This window comes from Pan troglodytes, chromosome 6, assembly GCF_028858775.2.
Source record: "Pan troglodytes isolate AG18354 chromosome 6, NHGRI_mPanTro3-v2.0_pri, whole genome shotgun sequence".
Taxonomy (NCBI): Eukaryota; Metazoa; Chordata; class Mammalia; order Primates; family Hominidae; genus Pan; species Pan troglodytes.
Window position 1 is genome coordinate 83,503,628 of NC_072404.2, and position 27,108 is coordinate 83,530,735.

The following is a 27,108-nucleotide window of genomic DNA, read 5'->3' on the forward strand; positions in this document are numbered from 1 at the left end:
TTAGTTCTCTTTTAAATGTTTTGTAGAATTCACAAGTGAAGCCATCAGGTCCAGGGCTTTTCTTCGTAGGGAGATCTTAAATTACTGATTTAATCTCCGTAATAGTTATGAGTCTAATCAGATTTTCTATTTCTTTGTGAGTTAGTCTTGGTAGATTTCATGTTTCTAGGAATTTGTCTATTTCATCTAGGTTATCCATTTGTTGGCGTACCATTGTTTATAGTACACTCTTACAGTTTTTTTTTTTTTTAATGCAGAATTGGTAGCAAAATCATTTCTGATTTTGGTAATTCGAGTCTTATTTCTCTCTTTTTAAAAATTCATCCAGCTAAAGGTTTGTCAATTTTGTTGATCTTTTAAAAGAACCAACTTTGGGTTTTGTGGGTTTTGTTTTGTTTTTTTTCTATTCTCTATTTTGTTAATCTCTGCTGTAATCTTTATTATTTCCTTCTGCTAACTTTTGGTTCAGTTTGTCCTGTTTTTAGTTCCTGAAGTTTTGAAGTTAGGTTGTTGATTTGAGGTCTTCTTTTTTAAAAATCAGTGTTTATAGCTATAAGTTTTTACCTTAGCATTGCTTTCACTGTGTCCCATACGTTTTGATATGTGGTGGTTTCATTTTCATTAGTCTGTAAGCATTTTCTAATTTCCCTTGTGATTTCTTCTGTGATCCATTGGTAATATTTAGGGGTGTGTTGCTTAATCTCTACAAATTTGTGAATTTTTTAGTTTCATTCATCTATTGATTTTTTTTTTTTTTTTGAGACAGAGTCTGGCTCTGTCACCCAGGCTGGAGTGCAGTGGTGCGATCTCAGCTCACTGCAAGCTCCGCCTCCCGGGTTCACGCCATTCTCCTGCCTCAGCCTCCCGAGTAGCTGGGACTACAGGCGCCCGCCACCATGCCCTGCTAATTTTTTGTATTTTTAGTAAAGACGGGGTTTCACTGTGTTAGCCAGGATGGTCTCGATCTCCTGACCTCGTGATCCGCCCGCCTTGGCTTCCCAAAGTGCTGGGATTACAGGCCTGAGCCACCACGCCTGGCCTCGTTTATTGATTTTTAACTTCATCCCATTGTTCTTGGAGAATATGCTTTGTATGATATCTATGTTTTTGAATCTAGGCCTAATTGGTAGCCTAACTTACCGCCTTTCCTGGAAAATGTCCCATGTGTACTTGGGAAGGATGTGTATTCTGTTGTTGTTAGGTACAGTGTTCTGTGTGCCTGTTAAATCAAGTTGGCTTATCGTGCCCTTCAAGTGCTTTATTTTCTTTCTTTCTTTTTCTTTTTTTTCTTGAAACGGAGTTTTGCTCTTGTTGCCCAGGCTGGAGTGCAATGGCGCGATCTCGGCTCGCCACAACCTCCACCTCCCAGGTTCAAGCAATTCTCCTGCCTCAGCCCCCCGAGTAGCTGGGATTACAGGCATGTGCCACCATGGCCAGCTAATTTTGTATTTTTAGTAGAGATGGGGTTGGTCAGGCTGGTCAGTCTTGAACTCGGGACCTCAGGTGATCCACCTGCCTTGGCCTCCCAAAGTGCTGGGATTACAGGTGTGAGCCACCGTGCCCATCCAAGTGCTTTATTTTCTTGCTTATCTTTCTCTGGTTGTTGTATCTATGAAAAAGAATGAGGTATTGAAGTCTCTGAGTATTGTTGTAGAATTGTCATTTCTCCTTTCAATTATATCAATATCTGTTTTGTATATGTTGATTATCTGTTATGAGGTGCCTAAATGTTTATAATAGTTACATGTTCTTGCTCTGTTGAACCTTTTATCAATATGTAATATTTTTCTTTGTTTCATAACCTTTTTAATTCAAAGTCGTATTTTCTTTGATATTAGTAGAGCCGCTCCTGCTGTCTTTGGGTTACTGTTTGCATGGAATACCTTTTTCCATCCTTTCCCTTTCAATCCACTTGTATCTTTGGGTTCAAAGCGAATCTATTGTAGATAGCATAGAATGGGATCATATCTTTTTGTTTATTCTACCAATCTCTGTCTTTGGATGGGAGGGTTTAATTAATAGGCATCGAAAGTAATGACTGATATGGAGGGATTTACTTCTGTCATTTTGTTATTTCTCATATGCCTTACAGCTTTTTTGTCTCATTTTCTGAATATTGTCTTCTTTGTGTTGAGTTGATTCTTTGCAGTGAAACATTTAAATTACCTTTTCATTTCCTTTTTTGTAGATGCTGTAGCTATTCTCCTTGTGCTTACAATGGACATTGCATTTAACATTCTAAAGTTTTAATACTCTAATTTTAATTTATACCAGCTTAACTTCAACAGCATACAAAACTATGTTCCTTTACAGCTCTGTCCCCACCCATTTCAGTTGTTGATGTCACAGAATAACACCTTTTTGATACATTGTGCGCCCCAAAACATAAACTAATACTTGTCTTTTTTTTTTTTATTAACACGTTAGTGTGTTAACATAGAAAACAAAACATAGAGGCTGGGTGTGGTGGCTGACGCCTGTAATCCCAGCACTTTGGGAGGCCGAGGTGGGCAGATCATCTGAGGTCAGGAGTTCGAGACCAGCCTGGCTAAATGGCAAAACCCCATCTCTACTAAAAATACAAAAATTGTCCAGGCATTGTGGTGGGCGCCTGTATTCCCAGCTACTCGGGAGGCTGAGGCACGAGAATTCCTTGAACCTGGGAGATGGAAGTTGCAGTGAGCTGAGATCACACCACTACACTCTAGTCTGGGCAACAGAGTGAGACTCCATCTCAAAAAAATAAAAAGAAAAGAAAAAATATACAGAGTTACGAAACAAAGCTATAACAATCAATTTTATATTTGCCCATATATTTACCTTTACTATGATCTTTACTTCTTCATGCAGCTTCAAATTACTGTCTAGTGCCCTTTCATTTCAACCTGCAGGACTCCATTTAGCATTTCTTACAGGGAAGATCTAGTAGAGTGATGAACTCCCTCAGCTTTTGTTTATTTGGAAATGTCTTATTTCCTTCCTCGTGTTTTGCCAGTATAGGATTCCTGGTTGACATTTTTTTTCTTTTAGCACTTTAAACATTATTAGCCTTCTGAGCTCCAAAATGTCTGATTAGAAATCTTCTATGACCATATTAAGTATCCCCTGTGTGTGTGACAAGTCACTGCTCTCTTGCTGCTTTCAAGATTCTCTGTCTTTGACTTTTGACAGTTTGATTATAATGTGTCTTGGTGTGTGTCTTTTTTAGTTCATTATCCTTGGAGTTCCTTGAACTTCTTCAATGTTTATATTTATGTCTTTCATTAAATTTAGGGAAAATTTTGACCATTATTTCTTCAAGCATTCTCTCTGTCGTCTTCTGTCTCTCTCCTTCTGAGATTGCCACGTGCAAACGTCAGTTCACTTGATGGTGTTCATGGTCCCTTAATCTCTGTTCACTTTTTTTCTTTTCTTTTGCTATTCAGACGTGATCATTTCCATTGTCCTGTTTTCAGGTTCACTAATCCTTCTGCCTGTAGAAATATGCCTTTGAATTCTTCTAATGAATTTTTCATTTCAGTTATTATACTTTTTAGTTCCAGAATTTCTTTTTGGTTTCTTTTTAGGTTTTCTATGCCTATTGATATTTCTGTTTTGTTCATATATCCTTTTCTTGACTTTTCCCACATATTCCTGTAGTTTTTAGAGCATCTTTAAGATCGCTGTTTTAAAGTCTGTTTCTAGTGGATCTGCCATCTACCCTTTCTCAGGGTCAGTTTCTGTTGGATTTGTAGTTTTCTTTTGGATGGGCCATACTTCACTGTTTCTTTGTGTGCCTTGTGATTTTCTTGTTGAAAACTGGACATTTGTATCCTATCATGTGGCCACCGTGGGAATCAGATTCTTTGCCTCTCAGTGTTTTCTGGAGTTTTGTTTTGCTTTGTTTTGTTTTGTTTGATTATTGAAGGCTGTCTCTGTGCCAAGGATCAGCCCGAGGTATGAACTTAGTCTTTTCAGTTCTCTTTGAAGACTGTACCTTTCCCTGGGCATCCATGGTAACTATAATTTCCCTATAAATATGTTTATTTTTTAATGTCTTAGTCTTTAATGTACACCTCCCGAAGGTGGGAAAGAGAAAAGTGAAAGAGTAGGGATGGGGGAAGCACTGGCCCTTGAAGTCCCCAGGGAGTCACTTAAGCTAGATGGGGAGGGGCTTGGCACCCTGACTGGCTGCCTCTATTCCGCCTTTCCATGACAAGAACACAGATCCTTAATATTTTGAAGACAGTGTTCTTATTGCCTATCCTGGCTCTTAGAAGCTACATGCAAGCTGCTCCCATAACATGTACACAGCTGCCTGCCATGGGGCTGAGTAGTTGGGGACTGGTAGCGGCTTTGGAGCTAAGAGCGGAGATTGACTGAAAATAACTGCAATTTACTGTCAAGCCTTCCCCTGAATGTTACAAGCCTTCAATAGACTCGAGAGTTCCAAAATAGTTACATCAGACAAATTCTGCCAGTGTAATTTTTGTCTGGGTGGGGTAAAGTATTCCTAGTGCTTTCTACTCCAGCATCTTCCCAGAATCCTCTACCTGGATATTTTTAAAATTTATACTTAGTTGAATTCTGAAGTAAATTAACTTTGCTATTCTCCTTCAGCACAACACAAGGACTTTCCTGTGCTTTTTCCTACAAGTTTCCTTTTAAACAAGTTGATACTTGTTTGTTTGTTTGTTTGTTTATTTTTGAGACAGAGTTTCGCTCTGGTTGCCCAGGCTGGAGTGCAATGGCACGATCTCAGCTCACTGCAACCTCCGCCTCCCGGGTTCAAGTGATTCTCCTGCCTCAGCTTCCCAAGTAGCCGAGATTACAAGTGTACACCACCACACCTGACTGATTTTGCATTTTTAGTAGAGATGGGGTTTCACCATGTTGGTCAGGCCGGTCTTGAACTCCTGACCTCAAGTGATCCGCCTGCCTTGGCCTCCCAACATGCTGGGATTACAGGCGTGAGCCACCATGCCCGGCCGATACTTGTTTAGATGTGTCCTCGTACATACCACTTTCTCAGTTCACCTTTATTTCTGGCACTCCCAGCTGTTCCTGCTGGCACAGTTTACTTCTTACTGAACTCAGTGGTAAACTTAGCCTTCTTTTTTCTCCCCAAAACATCTTTATTTCACTTTCTTGAATAATAGATCACCAGAGTAGAAATTCTAAATCGAGGTCTTTCCTATTAGCACTTTGAAGATATTCCTCTATTGCCTTCCCACAAAATTATTTCATTATCTTCTAGTGTCTTTCATCACCACGAAGAAAATGTCTGGTGTCATTCCTTAGTTTTGGAGTCTGCTGATAAATTCAGCAACCAGTAACATTTATTAAGGTTACCATGGTGAGCACTACACATGCCATAACTCATTTAATCCTTACAAAAGTCTATTGGATCATAGATACTATTTTTTCTCATACTCCAAAGGAGGAAACTGAGGCTTAAACGAGTACAAGTCTAGCCGGGTGCAGTGGCTCATGCCTGTAATCCCAGCACTTTGGGAGGCTGAGGCGGGTGGATCACCTGAGGTCAGGGGTTCAAGACCAGCCTGGCCAACATGGCAAAACCCCATCTTTACTGAAAATATAAAAATTAGGTGGGCATGGTGGCACTTGCCTGTAATCCTAGCTACTTGGGAGGCTGAGGCAGGAAAATCACTTGAACCCAGGAGGCAGAGGTTGCAGTGAGCCAAGATTGCACCACTGTACTCCAGGCTGGATGACAGAGCAAGACTCCGTCTCAAAAAAAAAAAAGTACAAGTCTTGTCCAAGGGCAAATAGGACACGACTAGAATTCAATCCCAAGTCTTTCCAAATACAAAGTCTACTTTGAACAAGTACATTGTACAGACAAGGTAGGGAAGGTGAAATGTCCTTTGGAAACAGGAGACAGAGTCCCTGTCCCAGCACAGCCAACACCAGTCTCCTTGATCTCCATGATCATTAGCTCTGAGAGTCTGGCCATAATTAAGACCCTGTAGATAATTAGGCACTGATCACAGGGACCTCCTTCTTGGAGATAATAAAACTTGTAGTCTGTGAAGGGAGGGGAAGAAGAGCTATCACCACCCCCACACCCTCCCATGTTGGAATAAGAAGGGACTTGTGTATCTCCATTTAGGTTTTGCACAGTATTCTCTTAGCAAAACCTAGTGACTGTGGTACATGTGGAACTCACCCTCATCAGAGGCCTGATTGCTCCCAGCAGCAGTTGCTTTTAGAGAAGTATCAGAGGAAATTGGCATTTTGGTAACGCTGCTCAGAGGATTTAGCTCCACTCCAACAAAATTGGAGATTAAAGTTGAAACTTCAGAAAATGAGTTTCCAGATAAACTTTTAGAATTGCACTTGGCTATGTCAAGAATGTAATCTTATGGTTATAGTTTTGTCTGTGAAAATGGTTCCACGGGCAACTGTTACCATGTGAATCCTACTTATTACCAGTAAACTCAGAAGAAGGTGGCAACAGCTCTCAGCATTCCACTATTGCAGGCAATCACAAGTCTGCCCTTGTGATCTCTGCCTCTTCTTACCCAAAGAAGAAACTATACAGTTGTAGCTACAACCGGCAAGAACAAATTTTGGTAAATCTGGGAAGTTCAAAAGATACCACTGTAATGAAACCACCATTGCAAAATTATGACTGAGACAATGAAAGAGATCTCACCTAACCGACTGCATCTTGCTTCTAACCTCCAAGCTGTCCTTCTTCATTCTTGGGTGTAGACTGAACTAACTTTGGGAGGAATTTAGTTTATAGTTTATAATTTAAAACAAAGATGATAATAGCCCTTCCCTAAAACAAACCTCCTTCTTGCTAGGGACCCGGTGGCCTTTGTAGGACTAAGAAATTAGCCAAACGATTAGAAATTAGTGTTTAGGAGTCATGCAGCTGGAGGCTACAAGATTCTGACCCTCCCTAAACTGCCCCTAGGATGAGTGCTTGAGAAATTTTGCAGACCTTGCACTTGATGGATCAGCTGGCACCACCCAGCTCGATAAACTGGCTCATCTGATCTTGTGGCCACCACCCAGGAACTGACTCAGCTCAAGAGGACATCTTCAGTTCCCAATGATGTCATCTCTGACCAATCAGCACTCCTGGCTCACTGGCTTCCCCCCCACCCACCAAGTTGTCCTTAAAAACTCTGCTCCCTGAATGCTCAGGGACACCGATTTGAGTAATCATAAAACTCCGGTCTCCTGCACAGCTGGCTCTGTGTGAATTACTCTTTCTCCATTGCAGTTCCCCTGTCTTGATTAATTGGCTCTGTCTAGGCAGTGGGCAAGGTGAACCCACTGGGTGGTTTCAGTAACACTCTTTTTTGTAGTCTAAAAATCACCCGTCAGTATTCCAAAATCACTTCTCCCTCAGACGACCCCTGGACTTCCTTTACTCCCACGCAGTTAACATTAATTTTGAGTTGTGAGAAGGTCCGGTAGCCTCTCTTCTTTCATCAGTACTCCCCCTGCTCTGTGGCTTTTAAGTATGATTGTATGTTTGGAAGACCCATTTAGAAAATAATAATTGACACTAAGATTACATAAAAGCCCTTGAGTGTAGAAATGAAAATAATATGAATGATTCGTTTTGCATTAGTGTTCTTTTTTATTTTTGTTTTATTCCGTTTTGTCTATTATATATGGCCTTTGAAATGCTGATTGTGCAGATAGATGAATTTTACCCAAACAAAGGGCTGACCTTTGCCCTCAGCTTCTAGGAGGTGACCTCTAAGCCCTTGGAATGTCCTGCCTGATAGAGTACCTTTCTTTATTTGTAGGCCTTAGGCCACACCAGCTATTCTATTATTATTATTATTATTATTATTATTATTTTGAGATGGGCATCTCACTCTGTCACCCATGCTGGAATGCAGTGGCATGATCTCTGCTCACAGCAACCTCCGCCTCCCAGGTTCAAGTGATTCTCCTGCCTCAGCCTCCTGCGTAGCTGGGATTACGGGCATGCACCACCACACCTGGCTAATTTTTGTATTTTTAGTAGAGACGGGGTTTCACCATGTTGGCCAGGCTGGTCTCAAACTCCTGACCTCAGGTGATCCTCCCACCTCAGCTGCCTAAAGTGCTGGGATTACAGGCGTGAGCCACCAAATCCAGCCCCCACACCAGATATTCTCTGCCAACCAAATGATTTCATATGGTTGGGGCTTTGGGCCGTGCAGTTATTGGCTCAACCTCTGGAGGGGCTGGAAATTAAGGTCAGACATGTAGCAGTCAACTGTGTCTAGGTGACTGAGCTGCAGTAAAATCTTTGGACACCAAGACTCAGGTGCATTTCCAAGGTTGGCAGCACTCTGTGCATATCATCACACATCCCTGCTGGGAGAAGTTAGCTCTGTCTATAACCCCTCTGCGATAGGACAACTGGAAGCTCCAAGCGTGGAATTCTCCTAGACTCGGTCCCACAGGCCTGTTCCCTCGGTTAGCGTTAATGTGTGTCCTCATGCTATAATAAAACATACATGAATATAACAGCTTTCAGAGAGTTCTGTGGGTCCTTCTAGTGAACTGTTAAATCTGGAGGTGGTCTTGGGGGCCCCTGAACTTTGCACTGGTGAATGTGTTTTCCCATCCTCGTTTCACAATTTCTCATTCTTAACTGCAATATGGGAGTAGCTCTGTTTTCTGGGGTGATTGTGATGGCTAAATGAAGTGAAGTATAAAAAGCATCTAGAATTGTGCCTTGCCTATAGCAGTGTATTAGTCTTTTCTCACACTGCTGATAAAGACATACCTGAGATTGGGTAATTTATAAGAAAAAAGAGGTTTAATGGACTCACAGTTCACGTGGCTGGGGTGGCATCACAATCATGGCGGAAGCTGAAAGGCATGTCTCACATGGAGGCAGACAAGAGAAGAGAACTTGTGCAGGGAAACCCCCCTTCGTAAAACCATCAGATCTTGTGAGATTTATTCACTATCTCCAGAATAGCACAGGAAAGGCCCTCCTCCATGATTCAATTACCTCCCACCTGGTCCCTCCCACAACACATGGGAATTGTGGGAACTATAATTCAAGATGAGATTTGGGTGGAGACACAGCCAAACTGTATCAAGCAGTTTCTTAATAAAGGCTTTTTCCTAAAGGTTCTGACCATTTGCTTTTTAAATAAAGAATGTATAGTGTTACGTGGAGGAATAGTCATACAAACCACCTCCAATGTTGATGCTAATAAATAGCTTGTGGGATACTCTTTTTTCAGCTCATATATAAGATTTCCTTCTTATTTCAACTCTTGAATGTGTAGAACTATGAGACCTTTGTATGATTAGAACTTTTTTCAGTGACTCTGCAGTATTTGTAACAAAAGCTGGAACAACTTTTAGCAGAACCTGGTTTGAGACAGTGGCTGGGGGCCAGCCGAATGATACAAGTTTTTTCTTTGTGACATTTTGAGTTTGAGGTGACTGGATCTCCCATATAGATGACTCTATGGAGAAGTTACAAGGGAAACTGATGGGAAGTCAGTTCTTCATCTGCAACCTCTTGCCTGTAACTGTTAGGAACTAGTTCATGTAATGGGAGGAGAATATACTTCACTGTGGCAGTTTTATTTTTTTGGTTATTATTTTCTGAGAAGGGATGGAAGCTTGTAAATAAAATCAAACAAATCAAAGGCAGAGCACACTGACTTTAGAGGTCTGCATAAAAAGCTTTCGGCTCCCCTCGTTTGCCTAAGGCCTCTTGTGCTGTACTTGAGTAGAGAAATAATTAACAGACAGTAGGCTTTTTAGTGCATTCATTGTGTAGACTGAATGCCAAGAGAAGTTGAAGTACCTTAAGAATTTGGAATATAGGCCGGGTGCGGTGGCTCATGCCTGTAATCCTAGCACTTCAGGAGGCTGAGGCAGGCAGATCACCTGAGGTCAGGAGTTTGAGACCAGCCAGGCCAACGTGGCGAAACCCCATCTCTACTAAAAATGCAAGAATTAGCTGGGCATGGTTGGGCATGCCTGTAATCCCAGCTACTCGGGAGGCTGAGACAGGAGAATCTCTTGAACCTGGGAGGCAGAGGTTTCAGTGAGCCAAGATTGTGCCACTGCACTCTAGCCTGGGCAACAGAGTGAGACTCCATCTCAAAAAAAAAAAAAATTGGAATATACACTGTTTTCTGTAAGTTTTAGATAAGTTAAACAAAGGGAGTTAACTTAGGGATATTGCACACAAATAAGGGGTAAAACAAACAAACAAACAAAAAACAAAAAACAATGCTCTGGCCAGGTGAGGTGGCTCACACCCATATTCCCAGCATTTTAAGAGGCTGAAATGGGAGAATTGCATGAGCCCTGGAATTCAAGACCATCCTGGGCTGCATAGCAAGACTGTCTCTCTACAAAACATTAAAACATTAGCTGGATATGGTGGCATGCACTGTAGTCCCAGCTCTTCCAGAGACTGAGGAGGGAGGATCCTTGAGCCGAAGAAATTGAGGCTGCAGTGAGCTATGATTGCACAACTGCACTCCAGTCTGGACGACAGAGGAAGACCCTGTCTCTAAAACAAAACAAAACAAAAAGCCTCTCTTTGCAGTTTCCTTGAGAAATATTTGAAAGACATGACTATTAGTTCTGTCATTTTCCAGTTTGAAAGCTACCAGTAGCATGGGATCATGTAATGGCCACGGTCTCTTTAACACCCTCCAATTTGAATCTTGGCCCTTCTACTTCCTGAGGATATGGCCTAAGCACATCTATCACTTAGCTTTTTTTGGACTTTTGCTCTCATTCTAAAGATAGGAATGTGACTACAACATGTTTATTATGTGGATTACACAAGATAGAGAACCAAACATAGCACCTAGTACCCAGTAGGACACTTCACAAGGATTTGTCACTACTGTTTGCCTGCCAGTCCTCTCCTTTCCTCTGCCCTACATTTTTTGGCTGAGGTTGTTGATGTGCTTTTTCCTTTCTTGGATGGATACAGTCACCACTATTTTAAACCTTATTTTTAGTTTTGTCAAAATTCTACATGGACAGTTAAAAAGTCCAAGTTTATTAAAAAACAAAACAAAAACAAAAAACAGCAGTTCCTTGTACCCTCTTCAAACACAAACACACCTCCATTTCCCCCTCTCAAGCAACAACCACTTTCAGATTTTCTAGGTGATTCATTTGGTATTTATCTCCGTATCTCTAAATAGCATACTTATATTGCTGCTCGCCCCTGCACCCCCAACCCGCCATTTTGCTAATTATCTTTCTTATTTTGAGGCGGAGTCTTGCTCTGTCCCCCAGGCTGGAGTGCAGTGGCGCGATCTCGGCTCACTGCAACCTCCACCTCCCGGGTTCAACCAGTTCTCCTGCTTCAGCCTCCCGAGTAGCTGGGACTGCAGGAGGCTGCCAGTTTTTGTATTTTTAGTAGAGGCGGGGTTTCACCTTGTTGGCCAGGCTGGTCTTGAACTCCTGACCTCAAATGATCCACCCACCTTGGCCTCCCAAAGTGCTGGGATTACAGGTGTGAGCCACCATGCTTGGCCGCTTATTATCTCTTTATTGTGTACCATGGAAGATGAGGCTCGAGCTTGCTTCTACCTTCTCCTGGAACATCCTTTCCCATTCCCCCACCCTCCTAACATACACATACCAGATTTTTGTTTAGATGATTTTTTTTGCATTATTATAACCACGTGAACACTGTTCACAGTCAAGCCATGCCATCTCCTGCAATTGCTATTTGTTTCCAGTGCCACCTTTGGTTAACTTTTAGTATTTTCTTCATCTAGATTTCTGTGTTCTTTTGTTAACAACTCTCAAACTCTCTGCCATCTCAAATATATTGCCTCTCAGACTTTCAGATGCGTTGGATTTGCTGTCAGGTTCATCTTTTTGAAGAAGTCTCTGCAGGACACTTACTTACCCACCTACCTTGGACAGTTCACTCTCTACCACCTAGTTCACAGCTGTTATCCTGAGATCACCAGCTCTGTCTTGAGTGACATGTCTCTGGGATCCCGTGTTTCCTAAAATTACTCCTTCATTCACAGGAAACACAACTTCTAGGAGATTCCTAAGAAACTGGCATGTAAAAAGTACAACTTTTTGAGACCTTTAATGTCCAAACGTGTTTTCATTCTCCCTACGCATTTGATTTGGATATAGAATTCTTGGCTGGAAACTATTCCCCCTTTGAGGTTGGACCTACTGTCTTTCAGCTTTCCTTGCAGTAATTGAGAACTCAAAAGGCATTCAGATTCTTAATCCTCTGTGTATGACCATGTTTTTCTCATTCGATTTTCTCTTTGTCTCCATTGTTTTGAAATTTCACTATAATGTGCCTCAGACGGTGTGTCTGGTTTTATCCATTGTAGACACCTTTAATGTGGAAACTCATGTCCTTCACTTCTTAACATTTCCAGAATTATTTCAATGAATATATCCTCTCTTCTATTTTTTTTTCTCCTTTCTGTCTAGAACTACTAAAAAGAAAAGTTTTAAATTGGGTCTTATTGACTAGTTCTTTAATATTTAAAAAAAAAAAATCTTTTTTGCCAGGTGCAGTGGCTCACACCTGTTATCCCAGCACTTTGGGAGGCCAAGGCGGGTGAATCATCTGAGGTCAGGAGTTCAAGACCAGCCTGGCTAACATGGTGAAACCCCATCTCTACTAAAAATACAAAAAATTAGCCGGGCGTGGTGGCGTGTGCCTGTAGTCCCAGCTACCCTGGAGGCTGAGGCAGGAGAATCTCTTATACCTGGGATGTAGAGGTTGCAGTGAGCTGAGATCATGCCATTGCACTCCAGCCTGGGTGACAGAGTGTCTGCGCCCGGCCACTGCCCCCAGCCTCTTTTTATTTTTATCCCTCTATCATGTTAGAAGTTTTTCTGAGGTGGCTGATGGTCATTGGTTATATGCTTGTATTTGAGAGTGGGAGACTAAAGACAGCCTGGCCAACATGGTGCAACCCCATCTCTTCAAAAAATACAAAAATTAGCTGGGTATGGTGGTGCACGCCTGTAATCCCAGCTACTCGGGAGGCTGAGGCAGGAGAATCACTTGAACCCGAGAGGTGGAGGTTGCAGTGAAGCCGAGATTGCGCCACTGCACTCCAGCCTGGGCAACAGAGCATGACTCCGTCTCAAAAATAAATAAATAAAAATGATAATAAAAAATAAAGAGCACCCTTATGGTATGGGGTTGACTCTATCTTGGAGTGATCTGCTGGATCATTTCCTTAGGGAATCCCAACCTCAGTATCTTGTCATCTGTCTTCTTGGGCTGGTCAGTAGGGTCTTCTCATTTTCTGCAGCTTGCAATGGTCCCTGGTGGTCCAGAAACAGGAAAGGAAATAGTTTTATTATGGCAGCCCTGCTCTCAGCTATACCTGCTGTCCCACAGACCATAGATCCTTTCTGAATTGTCTTCTGAGAAGAAACCTCTAAGCATCTCTCAGGGCATGGAGTGGGCAGGTGCTCAGCTGTGAATATATGCAGGGGGCTCAGGAACTTGAGATTCTAATCATGTCTTAAAGAGAATATAAACCTGCCTTTGGGTTTTTGGTGGGGAGTGGGTTTGGTACCTCCTCAATCCATGCTTCCTGTCGGGGGAACTAGTGCAGCCAGTTTCTGAGCCTTTGAGGAATTCTAAAGCATAATTTGGGCTGAATCTTGGATTTCTCTATTTGCTAGCTTAGGATTCAGCTCTCTTGGGTCTGCTAAACCAGTTTGCTCACCCATCATCTTTTCAGCTTCTAAAAGTCCAATACTGTTTTCTCCTCTCCTGGTAGCTTTGTTTTTATGTTATATATCTTTTTTAAATGTTCTTACTGTCATTTTAGTGGGGTTTCAAGAGGAAGTAATAGTAAATGCATGCGTTTAATCTACCATCTTTAATAGAATCTTTTTAAACATTTACACTAACAGAGAACCTATGCCATTATTATTGTTTAGTGAAATTCTCCCTGTGTGAAAGAGGAGAACATAAGGAGAACAAGGCCCTTTGTACAGCAGTTTGATTCTTGCAGAGAGTGGGAGCCTGCATTGCCTCATCTAGCCAGCAAGGCCACAGACCCTTAGCAGCCTGGCTTTTTTAAGTCAGGCTGTATCTTATTGCGCTTGTGTGTTTTTAAGATCATTTATGACCTTTTGAGTTTATTTGTAATTCTGCATAGATTCCGTTCTTCCCTTACTGTTGGATTCGAGGGATTCTTTTAGCAGGGTGACCTCGTGTCTCAGGATACTTAACCTCAGATTTTACGATTTGGGGTTTCATGCCTCTGTTTATGCAGCTGTCTCTCAGCGCTGTTTGTGTGTCAGTCATACCAAATTTTGCTCTTTCAGCTTCTGCCTTTTACATGGAACACTTTGATTTTTTCTGAGCTGTGATTATTCGGTATGATTCGTCTCCGATTGCCCTGAGAGGCGGCACATGTGGTTCAGTTTTGTCTTTTGGGTCTAGTGGCTCTGTTCATTTCAGAATAACTTACTCTTAAGGACTGAATGTTTGTGGCCCCCCTCCCCTCCCAAGTTCATAGGTTGAGGTCCTAATTCCCAGTGTGGCTATATTTGGAGATGGGGTTTCAAAGGAAGCAACTGGGATTAAATGAGGTTATAAGGGTAAGCCCTGATCTAATAGGATCAGTGTCTTTATAAGAAGAGACATCAGGGCTGGGTGCGGTGGCTCATGCCTATGATCTTAGCATTTTGGGAGATCAAGGTGGGAGGATCACTTGAGGCCAGGAGTTCAAGAGCAGCCTGGGCAAAATAGCTAGACCCTTTCTCTACAGAAAATTTAAAAATTAGTTGGGCATGGTGACATGTACCTGTAGTCTCAGCTACGCAGGAGGCTGAGGTGGGAGGATGGCTTGAGCCCACAAGATTGAGGCTGCAATGTGCAATAGTTGCACCGCTGCACTCCAGCCTGGGTGACAGAGTGAGAACCTGTCTCTTAAAAAAAAGGAAGAAGAAGAGACATGAGAGGGCCCAAGTCACTTGCTCACTCACTTTCCGTGTACATGTACCAAGAAAAGGCCATGTGGGACAAAGCAAGAAGGCAGCCGCCTGCAAGACAGGAAGAGAGCCCTCACCAGAAACTGAGCCAGAACCTTGGAATTCCAGCCTCCAGAACTGTGAGAAAAGAATTTTCTGTTGTTTCAGTCCCCCACACTATGGCATTTTGTTACGGCAGCCTGAGCTAATAATCCTACTTTGTCCTGCATTTACTTGGTCTTCCAGTTAGTTTTTTTAGACTTTGGGAATCAGAGCAGTCAGTTATCAGATTTTAGCTTACAGTTGTCCTACCTGTGCAACGGAAATTTCTTCCATTTTAAACCAGAGCAGAGTTTTAGAGTCAAAAGAAACCAGATCTTTTAGTGCAGAAGCTTTCACACTGCATTAGAAGTGAGGAAGTTGGTTTTGTGAGTTGCAGCCAGCAGTTCTCTTATGAAGTGCATTGCCTGCAGTTTTGTGAAAGTTGTATTCCCAGCTTGTGTGTGTATATTTGCGTGTACTAGATTGAGATATAAAGTATATTTTTGACTGTAAGTATGGTAAAAAAAAAAAAAAAAATTAAGTCCATTGTATTGCTCAAACCAATCCTTTACTCTCTCTTAGAACACCCATGGTAAATGATCATGTTAGAGTTTGAGGGTGAAGGAGCATCAGGATTATGAACCAGAGGGGTCAGACTTCAGACCTAGAAATCGAAACACCAAAGGGACACAAATAGGGAAGAAGAGAGTATGGTCATCTCTGTCTTTCAGCAAGCAACACTGGGATCCCGAAAAAGACTCCTCTACGGGGCCAAGCTTCTGTGATTTATCACACCTGTCCCTGTACTCCCCAAGTGCCTTGTACATAACCTCACCCACTATACACGCTATGTTGTATTATAATTATTTTCTAAATGTATGTAACTGGGCCAAGTCCATAGTTGGCCCATGTTGATGGATGGATCATGATTTTTGGCCTCATTTGACTGTCATGCATGTTAAATTACATGTTAATGTCATGTCAGTCACCCCAGACTCAGTCAAGGGTGAGTGTCATGCCTCTGTCATGAATACACAGTGAAGGCAGTCCCTTCTATTCTGTGGAGCCAGTAGCAGCAAAATCCCATCGTGTCTCAAGATGTCAGTAGAACAGGTGGAATTTTGATTCTTTGTATGGTCTTCTAGCTTTGTTAAGAGGTGAGGAAGGGCTGGGTGCAGTGGCTCATGCCTGTTATCCCAGCACTTTGGGAGGCCGAGACAGGCGGATCACGAGGTCAGGAGATCGAGACCATCCTGGCTAACACGGTGAAACCCCGTCTCTATTAAAAATACAAAAAAGATTAGCCAGGCGTGGTGGTGGTCGCCTGTAGTCCCAGCTACTCGGGAGGCTGAGGCAGGAGAATGGCAAGAACTCGGGAGGCAGAGCTTGCAGTGAGCCGAGATTGCGCCACTGCACTCCAGCCTGGGTGACAGAGCGAGACTCCGTCCCAAAAAAAAAAAAATGGTGAGGAAGAAAGGCTGGGCCCTCGCCTGTCCTGGGTGACGGCATATGTTGTTAAGTTCATATATTCACAGAGCCAGCAGGCTTGGTGGGGTGGAATGCAGGAGGAAACTGCAGGGGCCATTATAGTGTCTGTGGAAGTTCAGGACAGTGAGGTCCTGTGGCCAGAAAACTGACAGAAACTGTCTAACACGGGAACTGTCTCACTGCAACCGAACTAACAGGATTTAGGAAGACTTCCCAGAGCAAAGGATGAAGGACATGTGAGTTAGACAGAAGGAACAGCTTGGGCGTCACGTGAGAGGACCACAGCTCACCAAGAGATGCAGATTTGATACTCAGACTTTACATTCAGGATCGTAGGAATCAATTCTGCTGTTGGCACAGTCTCAGGCCGTCTGTGGGAAGTTGAGAGAAGCCACAGCTGGAATCAGAAGGTCAATTGGCTGGAAGACAGTGGCTGCGGCCCAGAGGAAGGGCCTGCGTGACCAAGTCACGCCACCGGCGGCAGAAGTGCTGCCCAGGGAGAATCGATGGAGGTGTGAGGGGCCAGGGAAAAGGAGGTCACCTTTGACTCTGCAGTTTCGAGGCTCAGTGCCTGGGAATGACAGTGATTGCCTCCACAACAGTAGACAACACTTCAGGGACAGTCTGTCTTGGGAGAGAGAATGATGGTGAGATATAAATTTTACATCTTGGGTTGTAGAGTTCACAGGGCCCTTGAGGCACCATTTCCAAGAATGGTCTTATTACAAGAAAATTTCTTCTAATTCATAGAGTAATTAAACTTTTCCACATATTCAGCATTTTCCCCCTAGAAAGCTCTTAGCTAGTGGGTAAAAAATCAGATGTCATTTAAATTCAACATATTTTAATATTCTAAATTCAGGAACCTATGTATTTTCTTTTCTTTTTTTTTGTGGCTAGAACAGGAAATTTTTCCTTAGTTCATTTAGTTAGTCGGAGTTTTCTTATTTTTATTTTTGAGACGGAGTTTCACTCTCATCACTGAGGCTAGAGTGCAGTGGCATGGTCTTGGCTCACTGCAACCTCCACCTCCCAGGTTCAAGTGATTCTCCTGCCTCAGCCTCCCAAGTAGCTGGGATTACATGCACGCACCACCACGCCTGGCTAATTTTTGTATTTTTAGTAGTGATGGGGTTTTACCATGTTGGCCAGGCTAGTCTTGAACTCCCGACCTCAGGTGATCCACCTGCCTCGGCCTTTGAAAGTGCTGGGATGACAGGCGTGAGCCACCATGCCCGGCCATTAGTTGAAGTTTTTTAAAAGACAGTGGCATGGGCCGGGCGTGGTGGCTCACGCCTGTAATCCCAGCACTTTGGGAGGCCGAGGCCGGCGGATCACGAGGTTAGGAGATCGAGACCATCCTGGCTAACACGGTGAAACCCCGTCTCTACTAAAAATACAAAAAATTAGCCAGGTGTGCTAGCGGGAGCCAGTAGTCCCAGCTACTCAGGAGGCTGAGGCAGGAGAATGGTATGAGCGCAGGAGGCGGAACTTGCAGTGAGCCAAGATCAGGCCAGCCTGGGCTACAGAGCGAGACTCCGTCTCAAAAAAAAAAAAAAAAAAAGACAGTGGCATGACAAGTACTTGTCTGTTTATGAGTCAGGTATCAGCGTATTAGTTAATACATTTACACAAATGAATGCCAAACAAATGCTTTGAATTAAAAGCCTTCACAGTTCAATTAGTATTTCCTTCTGAGCCTCTTCAACTTTCTTTCTGTTTTCTCATTCCAGGTCATTATTCCACCGTGACTTTTGAGAAGCAATTTTCTTAAGAGAGTACAAATTGGATTATCCCCTCTTACTGAATTGAAATTGTTCAGGCTTTCCACTAATGAGATATTGTATCCATGTTAGGCCAGAAAAGCTAGTTTGAGTCATTTAGTTAGCATGTTTGAATTAGAAGTTATTGATGAAACCTTCACTAATAACTCAAGCCAAGTTGAGTCTAAAAAGGATTCCACGAGGTGCTGTTAACACAGCCTTGAAAATTTGTAACCGATCAAAAGCGGCAACAGCAGGAATTAGAATGAGTTTGAATTAGTCACATGGTAACACGGAAACATTTAACCCTGTGTCAGCGGGACTACTTGAGATAAACTTGACTTGTCTTCCGGGCCCAGCAAAACTGCAGGCCCAAGGGAAAGGAAGCTCTCCTGTGATTGTAGCGCATCTTGCTTTGATAGGAAGTCATGTCTGGAACATGGAAGAGGTTTTTTTGTGTTTGTTTTTGTTTTTGTTTTCTTGACGTGATAGGGAGAAAAGATCAGACTTGTTCATGATTTTTAAAAACATTCATATTTTTTTTTCTAGGGATGTTTTTACTTCTGACTTGACACTTTTTTTTCTTTCCAGTTTAAAATTGGTGGTGAATGGTGGACATGGATCGATTATAACTGCTTCCAGGAGCTCATCCAGGAATATGAAGATAGTGGTGGATCAAAAACGTTCAGCGCAAAGGATTATATGGCCAGAACTCCTCACTGGGCATTATTTGGTGCCAATGAAAGAAGCTTTGATCCCAAGGACACAAGACATCAGAGAAAGAACAAATCAAAGGCTATTTCTGGATGTTGAGATTATCTGATTTCAAGGTACTGAAGGACAAAAACTTGGATGGCCTCAAAAGGTTCTTGAACACCACTGTGATTCTCCAAGGACGAATTACGTAAATTATACTTTCATACAAAGGAGACGATAAGGCAGTAAACATGGAGACACGGGGGACAGCGTCCACACTCAGAGGGCCTGGGCCACAGCCCCGATGTTTCTTTTCAGAACTCAGCCCCTTTCCTGATTTTACTTCTAAGAGGAAAATTATTTTGGGGAGGAACTACACAGTCGTGATTAGAATTTAACTGATGGTTTTGTATTATAACTTCTAAGACCTGCCAGAATGCTAGTCCTGAGAGTGTCAGACAAGGAAGAAATCCCTGGGCCTCTTCCCCTTACCCGGCCCTTGGATTTCATGGAGCAGCCACTTAGCATTGAATTGCACTACCCTGAGCTAAACGTGTCTGTGCTTTCTAAGATAAGAGCTTGATCTCTTTCTTCTATCTTAAGACAGCACCTCCTGAAAAGAATCGAAGTTGTCACAACTCTCAGTTATTTTTTAAATACTGCATAGATTGAGTTTTGGTTTATTACTAACCCTTCCCAAAATTGCATTGGATCTAAAACTGTACTAGATCTCATCCCATTCCCATATAAATTACCACAGACCGCAGTACCGGGGCTGGAGCGGAGTGAAGCTGTCTGCTGTAAGAGGAGTGGCCATGTGAGGGCATGGAGTCATTAGTCTCACAAACACACTTTGGACTGAAGAGGATCATTTCTTTTTGTTCAGGAGGTCACTGTCCGGGCCTCTCATATCACGACCAGATGGCGGGTCTCCATCTTCTTTCACTCCTGTGGCCCTGGCTGCTTTACACAATCTGCTCTTTAAGGTTCAGGTGTTTTCAAGTTGGAAAGATCATAAGTACTGAAAATTGTTTTCAAGTTAGCAAATTCTTTTAACAGTCTTTTATGCAAAAATTGAATTAATAAAATAATATTTTGTAAAGACTTGCAGCATGAGTTTTTTTAAATTTTTATTCTAATTATTGTGGGTACATATTAGGTGTATATATGGGGTACATGGGTTGTTTTCATACAAGCATGCAATGCGTAATAATCACATCATGGAGAATGGGGTCTCCATCCCCACAAGCATTTATCCTTTGTGCTAAAACCAATCCAATTATACTCTTTTAGTTATTTTTTATTTTTATTTATTTATTTATTTTGGGACAGAGTCTCACTGTCACCCAGGCTGGAGTGCAGTGGTGTAATCTTGGCTCACTGTCACCTCTGCCTCTCGGGTTCAACTGATTCTCCTGCCTCAGCCTCCCGAATAGCTGGGATTACAGGCATGCACCACCACGCCTGGCTAATTTTTGCATTTTTAGTAGAGATGGGATTTCACCATGTTGGCCAGGCTGGTCTCGAACTCCTGACCTCAGGTGATCCTCCTGCCTCAACTTCCCAAAGTGCTAGGATTACAGGCATGAGCCACCACGCCCGGCCAATCCTGCAGTCCTAAACCCTCTTAGACCCACCTTTTGTAACTCTATCCTCTATTCTGTGCCAAAATAAAATTCATAGATATATAATCTACCTACCCAGTTGAAAACTGGACACCTTTTTTTTTTCTTTTTTTTTTTGGCAACAGGGTCTCGCTGTGTTGCTGAAGCCGGAGTGCAGTAGCACAATCACGGCTCACTGCAGCCTCAATCTCCTGGGCCCAAGCAGTCCTCCCACCTCAGCCTCCTGCATAGCTGGGACTGCAGGCATACACCACCAAGCTCAGCTAAATTTTTTTGATGTTTTTTGTAGACACAGGGTCTCACTATGTTGCCCAGGCTGGTCTTGAGCTCCTGAACTTGGGAGATCCTCCTGCCTCAACCTCCCATAGTGACTAGGATTACAGGCATGAGCCACTACACCTGGCCACTGTACTTATTTCTCTTTTTTTTTTTTTTTTTTTTTTGAGATGGAGTCTTGCTCTGTCGCCCAGGCTGGAGTGCAGTGGCGTGATTGCGGCTCACTGCAACCTCCACCTCCTAGGTTCAAGCGATTCTCCTGCCTCAGCCTCCCTAGTAGCTGGGACTACAGGCGCCCGCCACCACGCCTGGCTAATTTTTGTATTTTTAGTAGAGACGGGGTTTCACCATATTGGCCAGGCTGGTCTCAAACTCCTGACCTTGTGATTCACCCGCCTCGGCCTCCCAAAGTGCTGGGATTACAGCCGGGAGCCACTGCACCCACCCCCACCATACTTATTTCTAAATGGTAGAATCAAAATACTTTTCTGTATTGTTACATGGATCAGTGAATACAGGAAAGACCAATCGTTTTTCTCTCTGTACTCACACCACTCAATCCTTCACTTCTGACACCAAATTTGTGGGGCTTTTTGCTATACCAATCAATTCTCTGACACCAGCCGGGCATCCTACTGTTCAGTTCAATTCTGATGCTAATGAATTAACAAAGACTCCCTGAGTTAAGAGCTCAGTCCCAACGCCGGGCACCCTGGCTCACGCTTGTAATCCCAGCACTTTGGGAGGCTGAGGCAGGCGGATTACCTGAGGTCAGGAGTTCAAGACCAGCCTGACCAACATGGTGAAACCCCATCTCTACTAAAATTACCAAAATTAGCCGGACGTTGTGGTGTGCGCCTATAATCCCAGCTACTCAGGAGGCTGAGGCAGGAGAATGGCTTGAACCCAAGAGGCGGAGGTTGCAGTGAACTGAGATCGCACCGCTGCACTCCAGCCTGGGTGACAAAGCAAGACTCCGTCTCAAAAAAAAAAAAAAAAAAAAAAAAAAATAGCTCAGTCCCACAAGACTGCCCCTCACTTCAGACACTAGTTGCAGGTAGGAGGTCCCCAGGTTACCCACAGCTTGTTTGACATGGCCATAAATCAGAGGTTCTTCGTCTGTAAATCAGAGGAACCCCATTCTTAGGTTCAATAATTTGCTAGAGTAGCCCACAGAACCCAAGAAAACAATTCACTTACTATTGCGGATTTATTAGGATTTTTTTTTTTTTTTGAAACAGTCTTGCTCCATTGCCCATGCAGGAGTGCAGTGGTAAAATCTCAGCTCAGTACAACCTCTGCCTCATGGGTTCAAGGGATTCTTGTGCCTCAGCCTCCCAAGTAGCTGGGATTACAGGCAGGAACCACCACGCCTGGCTAATTTTTGTATTTTTAGTACAGACAGGAGTTCACCATGTTGGTCAGGCTGGTCTTGAACTCCTGACCTCAAGTGATCCGCCTGCCTCAGCCTTCCAAAGTGCTGGGATTATAGGCTTGAGCCACCGCGCCCAACTTATTAGGATATTTCAAAGGATACAAATGAACAGGCAGATGAAAAGATACAGAGGGCAAGGTCTGGGAAGATCCTGGGCAGAGAAGCTTCTGTCCCTGGGGAGTTGAGCTGTGCCACCCTCCCAGCATGTTGATGTATTTACCAGTCTGGAAGCTCCCTATGTGCCATAGTTAGTGGTTGTTACGGAAGCTTCATCATGTAGGCACCCCAGCAGATCGGGGGTGGGGCTGAAAGTTCCAATCTTCTAATCATGTCGGTCCTTCTGGTGGCCAGCCTCCATCCAGGAGCCCACCAAAAGCAAGCCCACTTCATTAGAACAAAAGATGCTCCTGTAACCCAGGACATTCCAAGAGATTTGGAGCTCAATGGCAGGAGCTGGGTCAAAAAGCAAATATGAGGATAAAAGCTGCACCCGTGCTGGGTGCACTCAGGAGATTACAAGGGTTTCAAGAGCTCTGTGCCAGGTACCAAGGACAGAGACTAAATATCAAATATATAAAATTATGTCACAGATGGGATAGTGACAAAGTAGCACAGAAGTGTTATCTTTCTTGAAGTCACTGGGTCTTTTTTTTGAGATGGAGTTTCATTCACTCTGTTGCCCAGGCTGGAGTGTAGTGGTGAGATCTTGGCTCACTGCAACCTCTGCCTTCAGGTTCAAGTGATTCTCCTGCCTCAGCCTCCTGAGTAGCTGGGACTATAGGCATGTGCCACGAACGCCTGGCTAATTTTTGTATTTTTAGTAGAGATGGGGTTTCACCATGTTGGCCAGGCTGGCCTCGAACTCCTGACCTCAAGTGATCCACCCGCCTCAACCTCCCAGAGTGCTGGGATTACAGGTGTGAGCCACTGCGATTGGCCCAAGTCACCAGGTCTTTAAGAACATTTTTTGTTTTTAAATTTAATTTAAATTTAACAGATGGGGTCTCACTCTGTCACCCAGGCTGGAGTGCAGCAGTGCAATCACTGCTCACCACAGCCTCAAACTCCTGGGCTCAAGCAATCCTCCCACCTCAGTCTCTTGAGTAGCTGGGACCACCAGCACATGCCACCACGCCTGTCTAATTTTCAATTTTTTGTAGAGATGGGGTCTTGCTGTGTTACCCAATCTGGTCTTGAACTCCTGGCCTCAAACAATTCTACCATCTTAGACTCCCAAAGCACTGGGACTATAGGTGTGAACCACCATGCCTGGTCCCTGCCACATCTTTCAGCTTCTGTTCAGTCCCCTGTTCTGCTGATTTAATGCAACAGACAGGGCCAGGTGGTCCAAGTCAGTGAAGCAGGGTCTCACTGAGACACAGATGTGTTAGTGGTCATTGAAGAGAGATGGAAAAAGTCTTTCAAGTAGGATGAAATGTTAGAAAGTAAGAGCTTATGCTAAGGAGCCCACAGATGGGCTCTTATACAGGAGAGTTAACAAAGCATCCAGTTGTTGGAAAGCACCTCGGAGGCTGCCCTAAGGAGCGAGGAAGGAGGCAGAGCATGCAGGACTTTGTGCTATTCCTCAACCTCTTTTCAACCACACAGGTCTGCTTTTCTTTTTTATGAATTGGTGTGCTGCTTAAGATTTTTTTTTTGAGACAGTCTTGCTCTGCCACCCAGGCTGGAGTGCAGTGGTGTGATCTCAGCTCACTGCAACCTCTGCATCCCGGGTTCAAGTGATTCTCTGCCTCAGCCTCCTGATTAGCTGGGATTTCAGGCACAAGTCACCATGCCTGGTGAATTTTTGTATTTTTAGTAGAGATGGGGGGGGGGGGGTGTCTCACCATGTTGGCCAGGCTAGTCTCGAACTCCTGACCTCAAGTGATCCGCCCAACTCAGCCTCCCAAAGTGCTATGATTACAAGTGTGAGCCACCATGCATGGCCTCAAGATTTAAATTGAACAAAGATATTTTATTGTTTCAAAGAAAAAAAAAGCAAACCTCTTACCTACAGAATGAACCCTCCTGATTCCATTAACTTTTTTTTTTTTTTTTTTTTTTGAGACAGAGTCTCGCTCTGTCACCCAGGCTGGAGTGCAGTGGCACGATCTCAGCTCACTGCAAGCTCTGCCTCCCAGGTTCACGCCATTGTCCTGCCTCAGCCTCCCCAGTAGCTGGGACCACAGGCGCCCGCCACCACGCCTGGCTAATTTTTTGTATTTTTAGTAGAGACAGGGTTTCACCGTGTTAGCCAGGATGGTCTCAATCTCCTGACCTCGTGATCTCAATCTCCTGACACTCATCGATAGATGAGTGTTTTTCTTTCATCCCAGAAAATATTGATGTATTGATTCATATTTAAAATAACAGCACTTTAAGCCCAGTTCACAGTCACAACAGAACATTTGAAATGTCTAAGGAAAATACAGTGCAATCTACATGAAAACATTCATTAAGTTTGCTGAACAGTATAAAAGTGGGAGAGAATGGGAAACCTGAATGTTCTAAGAAGGTGATCTGTTTGCAAAATAACATCCCAAGTTCTATCAGAATTTCTTTTTGGAGCTTAAGAAAATGATTCTAACTGAAAAATTAGCCAAGCAGACAATAGTTAAGAAATTTTAGAAAAAATAACTATTAAGTGAAAGTTGGTTTATAAGATGTTAAAATATGCTACCTAAATAATTAAAATGAAATGAAATCAGTTCCAAAATGGCAGAGTGGAGGCCTCAGTGAACTCTGTCTCCCTCTAAAACAATGAAAATATGCGCAATACAACTAAAATAAACCAATTTTAGAATTCTGATAATAAACCGGAATTTCACCACAAACTGAAAATCATCTATCGAATGAACTTCAGTAAAATTAGCAGTTGACTTCTCAGCAGAAAACATGGAGGCCGGAAGAGAGGATGAAATAGATGGTTAGCCAAAAATGTTCTATCTAGTTAAACCCTTTTTCAGAATTAATGGAGAAATGAAGACATTGCCGGATAAACAAAGAATTTGTCATTAGCAAACCTTCCCAAAAGAAGTACTAAAGGGAGTTTTTTCAGGCTTTAATGAAAGGACACCAGATTTTTTTTTTTTTTTTTTTTTTTTTTTTTACAGAGTCTCGCTCTGTCACCCAGGCTGCAGTGCAATGGTGCGACCTCGGCTCACTGCAACCTCTGCCTACCGGGTTCAAGCGATTCTCCTGCCTCAACCTCCCGAGTAGCTGGGATTACAGGCACGCACCACCACGCCTGGCTAATTTTTGTATTTTTAGTACAGACAGGGTTTCAGCATGTTGGCCAGGCTGGTCTCAAACTGCTGACCTCAGGTGACCCACCTGACTCGGCTTCCCCAAGTGCTGGGATTACAGGCATAAGCCACTGCGCCCGACCAGAACGCCAGACATTAACTTGCATCCAGATGAAGAAATAAAGAGCAGAGGTAAGGGTAACTATGTAGGTATGGTGAAAGACAATATAAACAGTTTTGTTTGTAACTTTTCTGTTTTAAAGGACAGCTGCCTAAAGCAATAATTACAAAACTGTGTTGATGGGCTTATAATATATGGAGATGTAATTTGTATGATAATAATAGCACAAGGGAGTGAGGAGAGAATAAAGGTATATTGGAGTGACTCTTGACTGCCACTATTGAAATTAAGTGGATATGAATCCAAAAGAGATTGTTTCAAGATGTTAATTGTAATCCCCAGGCTAACCACTAAGAGAATACATTTAAAATACATACGGTAAAGGAAATAACAAAGGAATTTTAAAAGATACAATGGAAAATATCTTTTGAATACAAAAGATGACAGTAATGGAGGAATAGAACAGCATAATCATAAGACATTAAAAAAAGAAGTAGCAAAAATTACAGACATTACTTCTACCTTATAGGTAACTGTACTATGTGGATGGATTAAACACCCCAATCAAAAGACAGAGATGGAAGAATGGATTAACTATGTTCATTGCAGCACTATTTGCCATAGCAAACCACATGGAATTAGCCTAGATGCCCATCAACAGTGGATTGGATAAAGAAAATGTGGTGGCCACGCATGGTAGCTCATGTCTGTAATCCCAGCACTTTGGGAGGCTGAGGCAGGTGGATCACCTGAGGTCAGGAGTTCAAGACCACCTGGCCAACATGGTAAAACCGCATCTCTACTAAAAATACAAAAATTCACCAGGCGTGGTGGTAGGCATCTGTAATCCCAGCTACTCAGGAAGCTAAGGCGGAAAATCGCTTGAACCCGGGAGTGGGAGATTGCAGTGGGCTGAGATCATGCCACTGCACTGCAGCCTGGCTGACAAGAGCAAAAGTCAGTCTCAAAAAAAAAAAAAAAAAAAGAAAATAAAATGTGGCACATATATACCATGGAATACCCCATAGCCATAAAAAAAGAATGGAATCATGTCCTTTGCAGCAACATGAATGAAGCTGGAGGCCATTACTCAGTGAAATGATGCAGAGACAGAAAACCAATAACTACATTGTTTTCACTGGTACAAATGGACATAAATATGGGGACAATAGACCCTGGGGACTACAAAATTGGGGAGGGAGGAAGGGAAGCAAGGGTTGAGAAAAACCTGTTGAGTACTATGCTCACTACTTGGGTGATGGGTTTAATCATACCTCAAACCTGAGCATCATGCTGTATATCCCTGTAACAAACCTGCACATGTACCCACTGAATCTAAAATTTTAAAAAGATGATAAAATTATTTAAAAATCCAACTATATGCTGTCTATAAGAGACATACTTTAGATTCAAAGGCAAATAGGTGGAAAGTTAAAGGAAGGAAAAAGATATCCCATGAAAGCAGTAACCAAAAGAG

The 27,108-nt window shown here is 43.0% G+C and overlaps 1 protein-coding gene across 1 annotated transcript in view; it reads left to right on the forward strand.

The window, feature by feature from the left end:
* The window catches only part of TYW1B (tRNA-yW synthesizing protein 1 homolog B), a 265,501-nt gene extending 245,468 nt beyond the window's left edge, over window positions 1-20,033 (forward strand). The window contains 1 exon segment of the mRNA XM_054687593.2: window positions 18,825-20,033. Coding sequence (XP_054543568.2) covers window positions 18,825-19,046 — 222 coding nt within the window. The 3' untranslated portion in view covers window positions 19,047-20,033.
* Window positions 20,034-27,108: the final 7,075 nt, after the last annotated feature.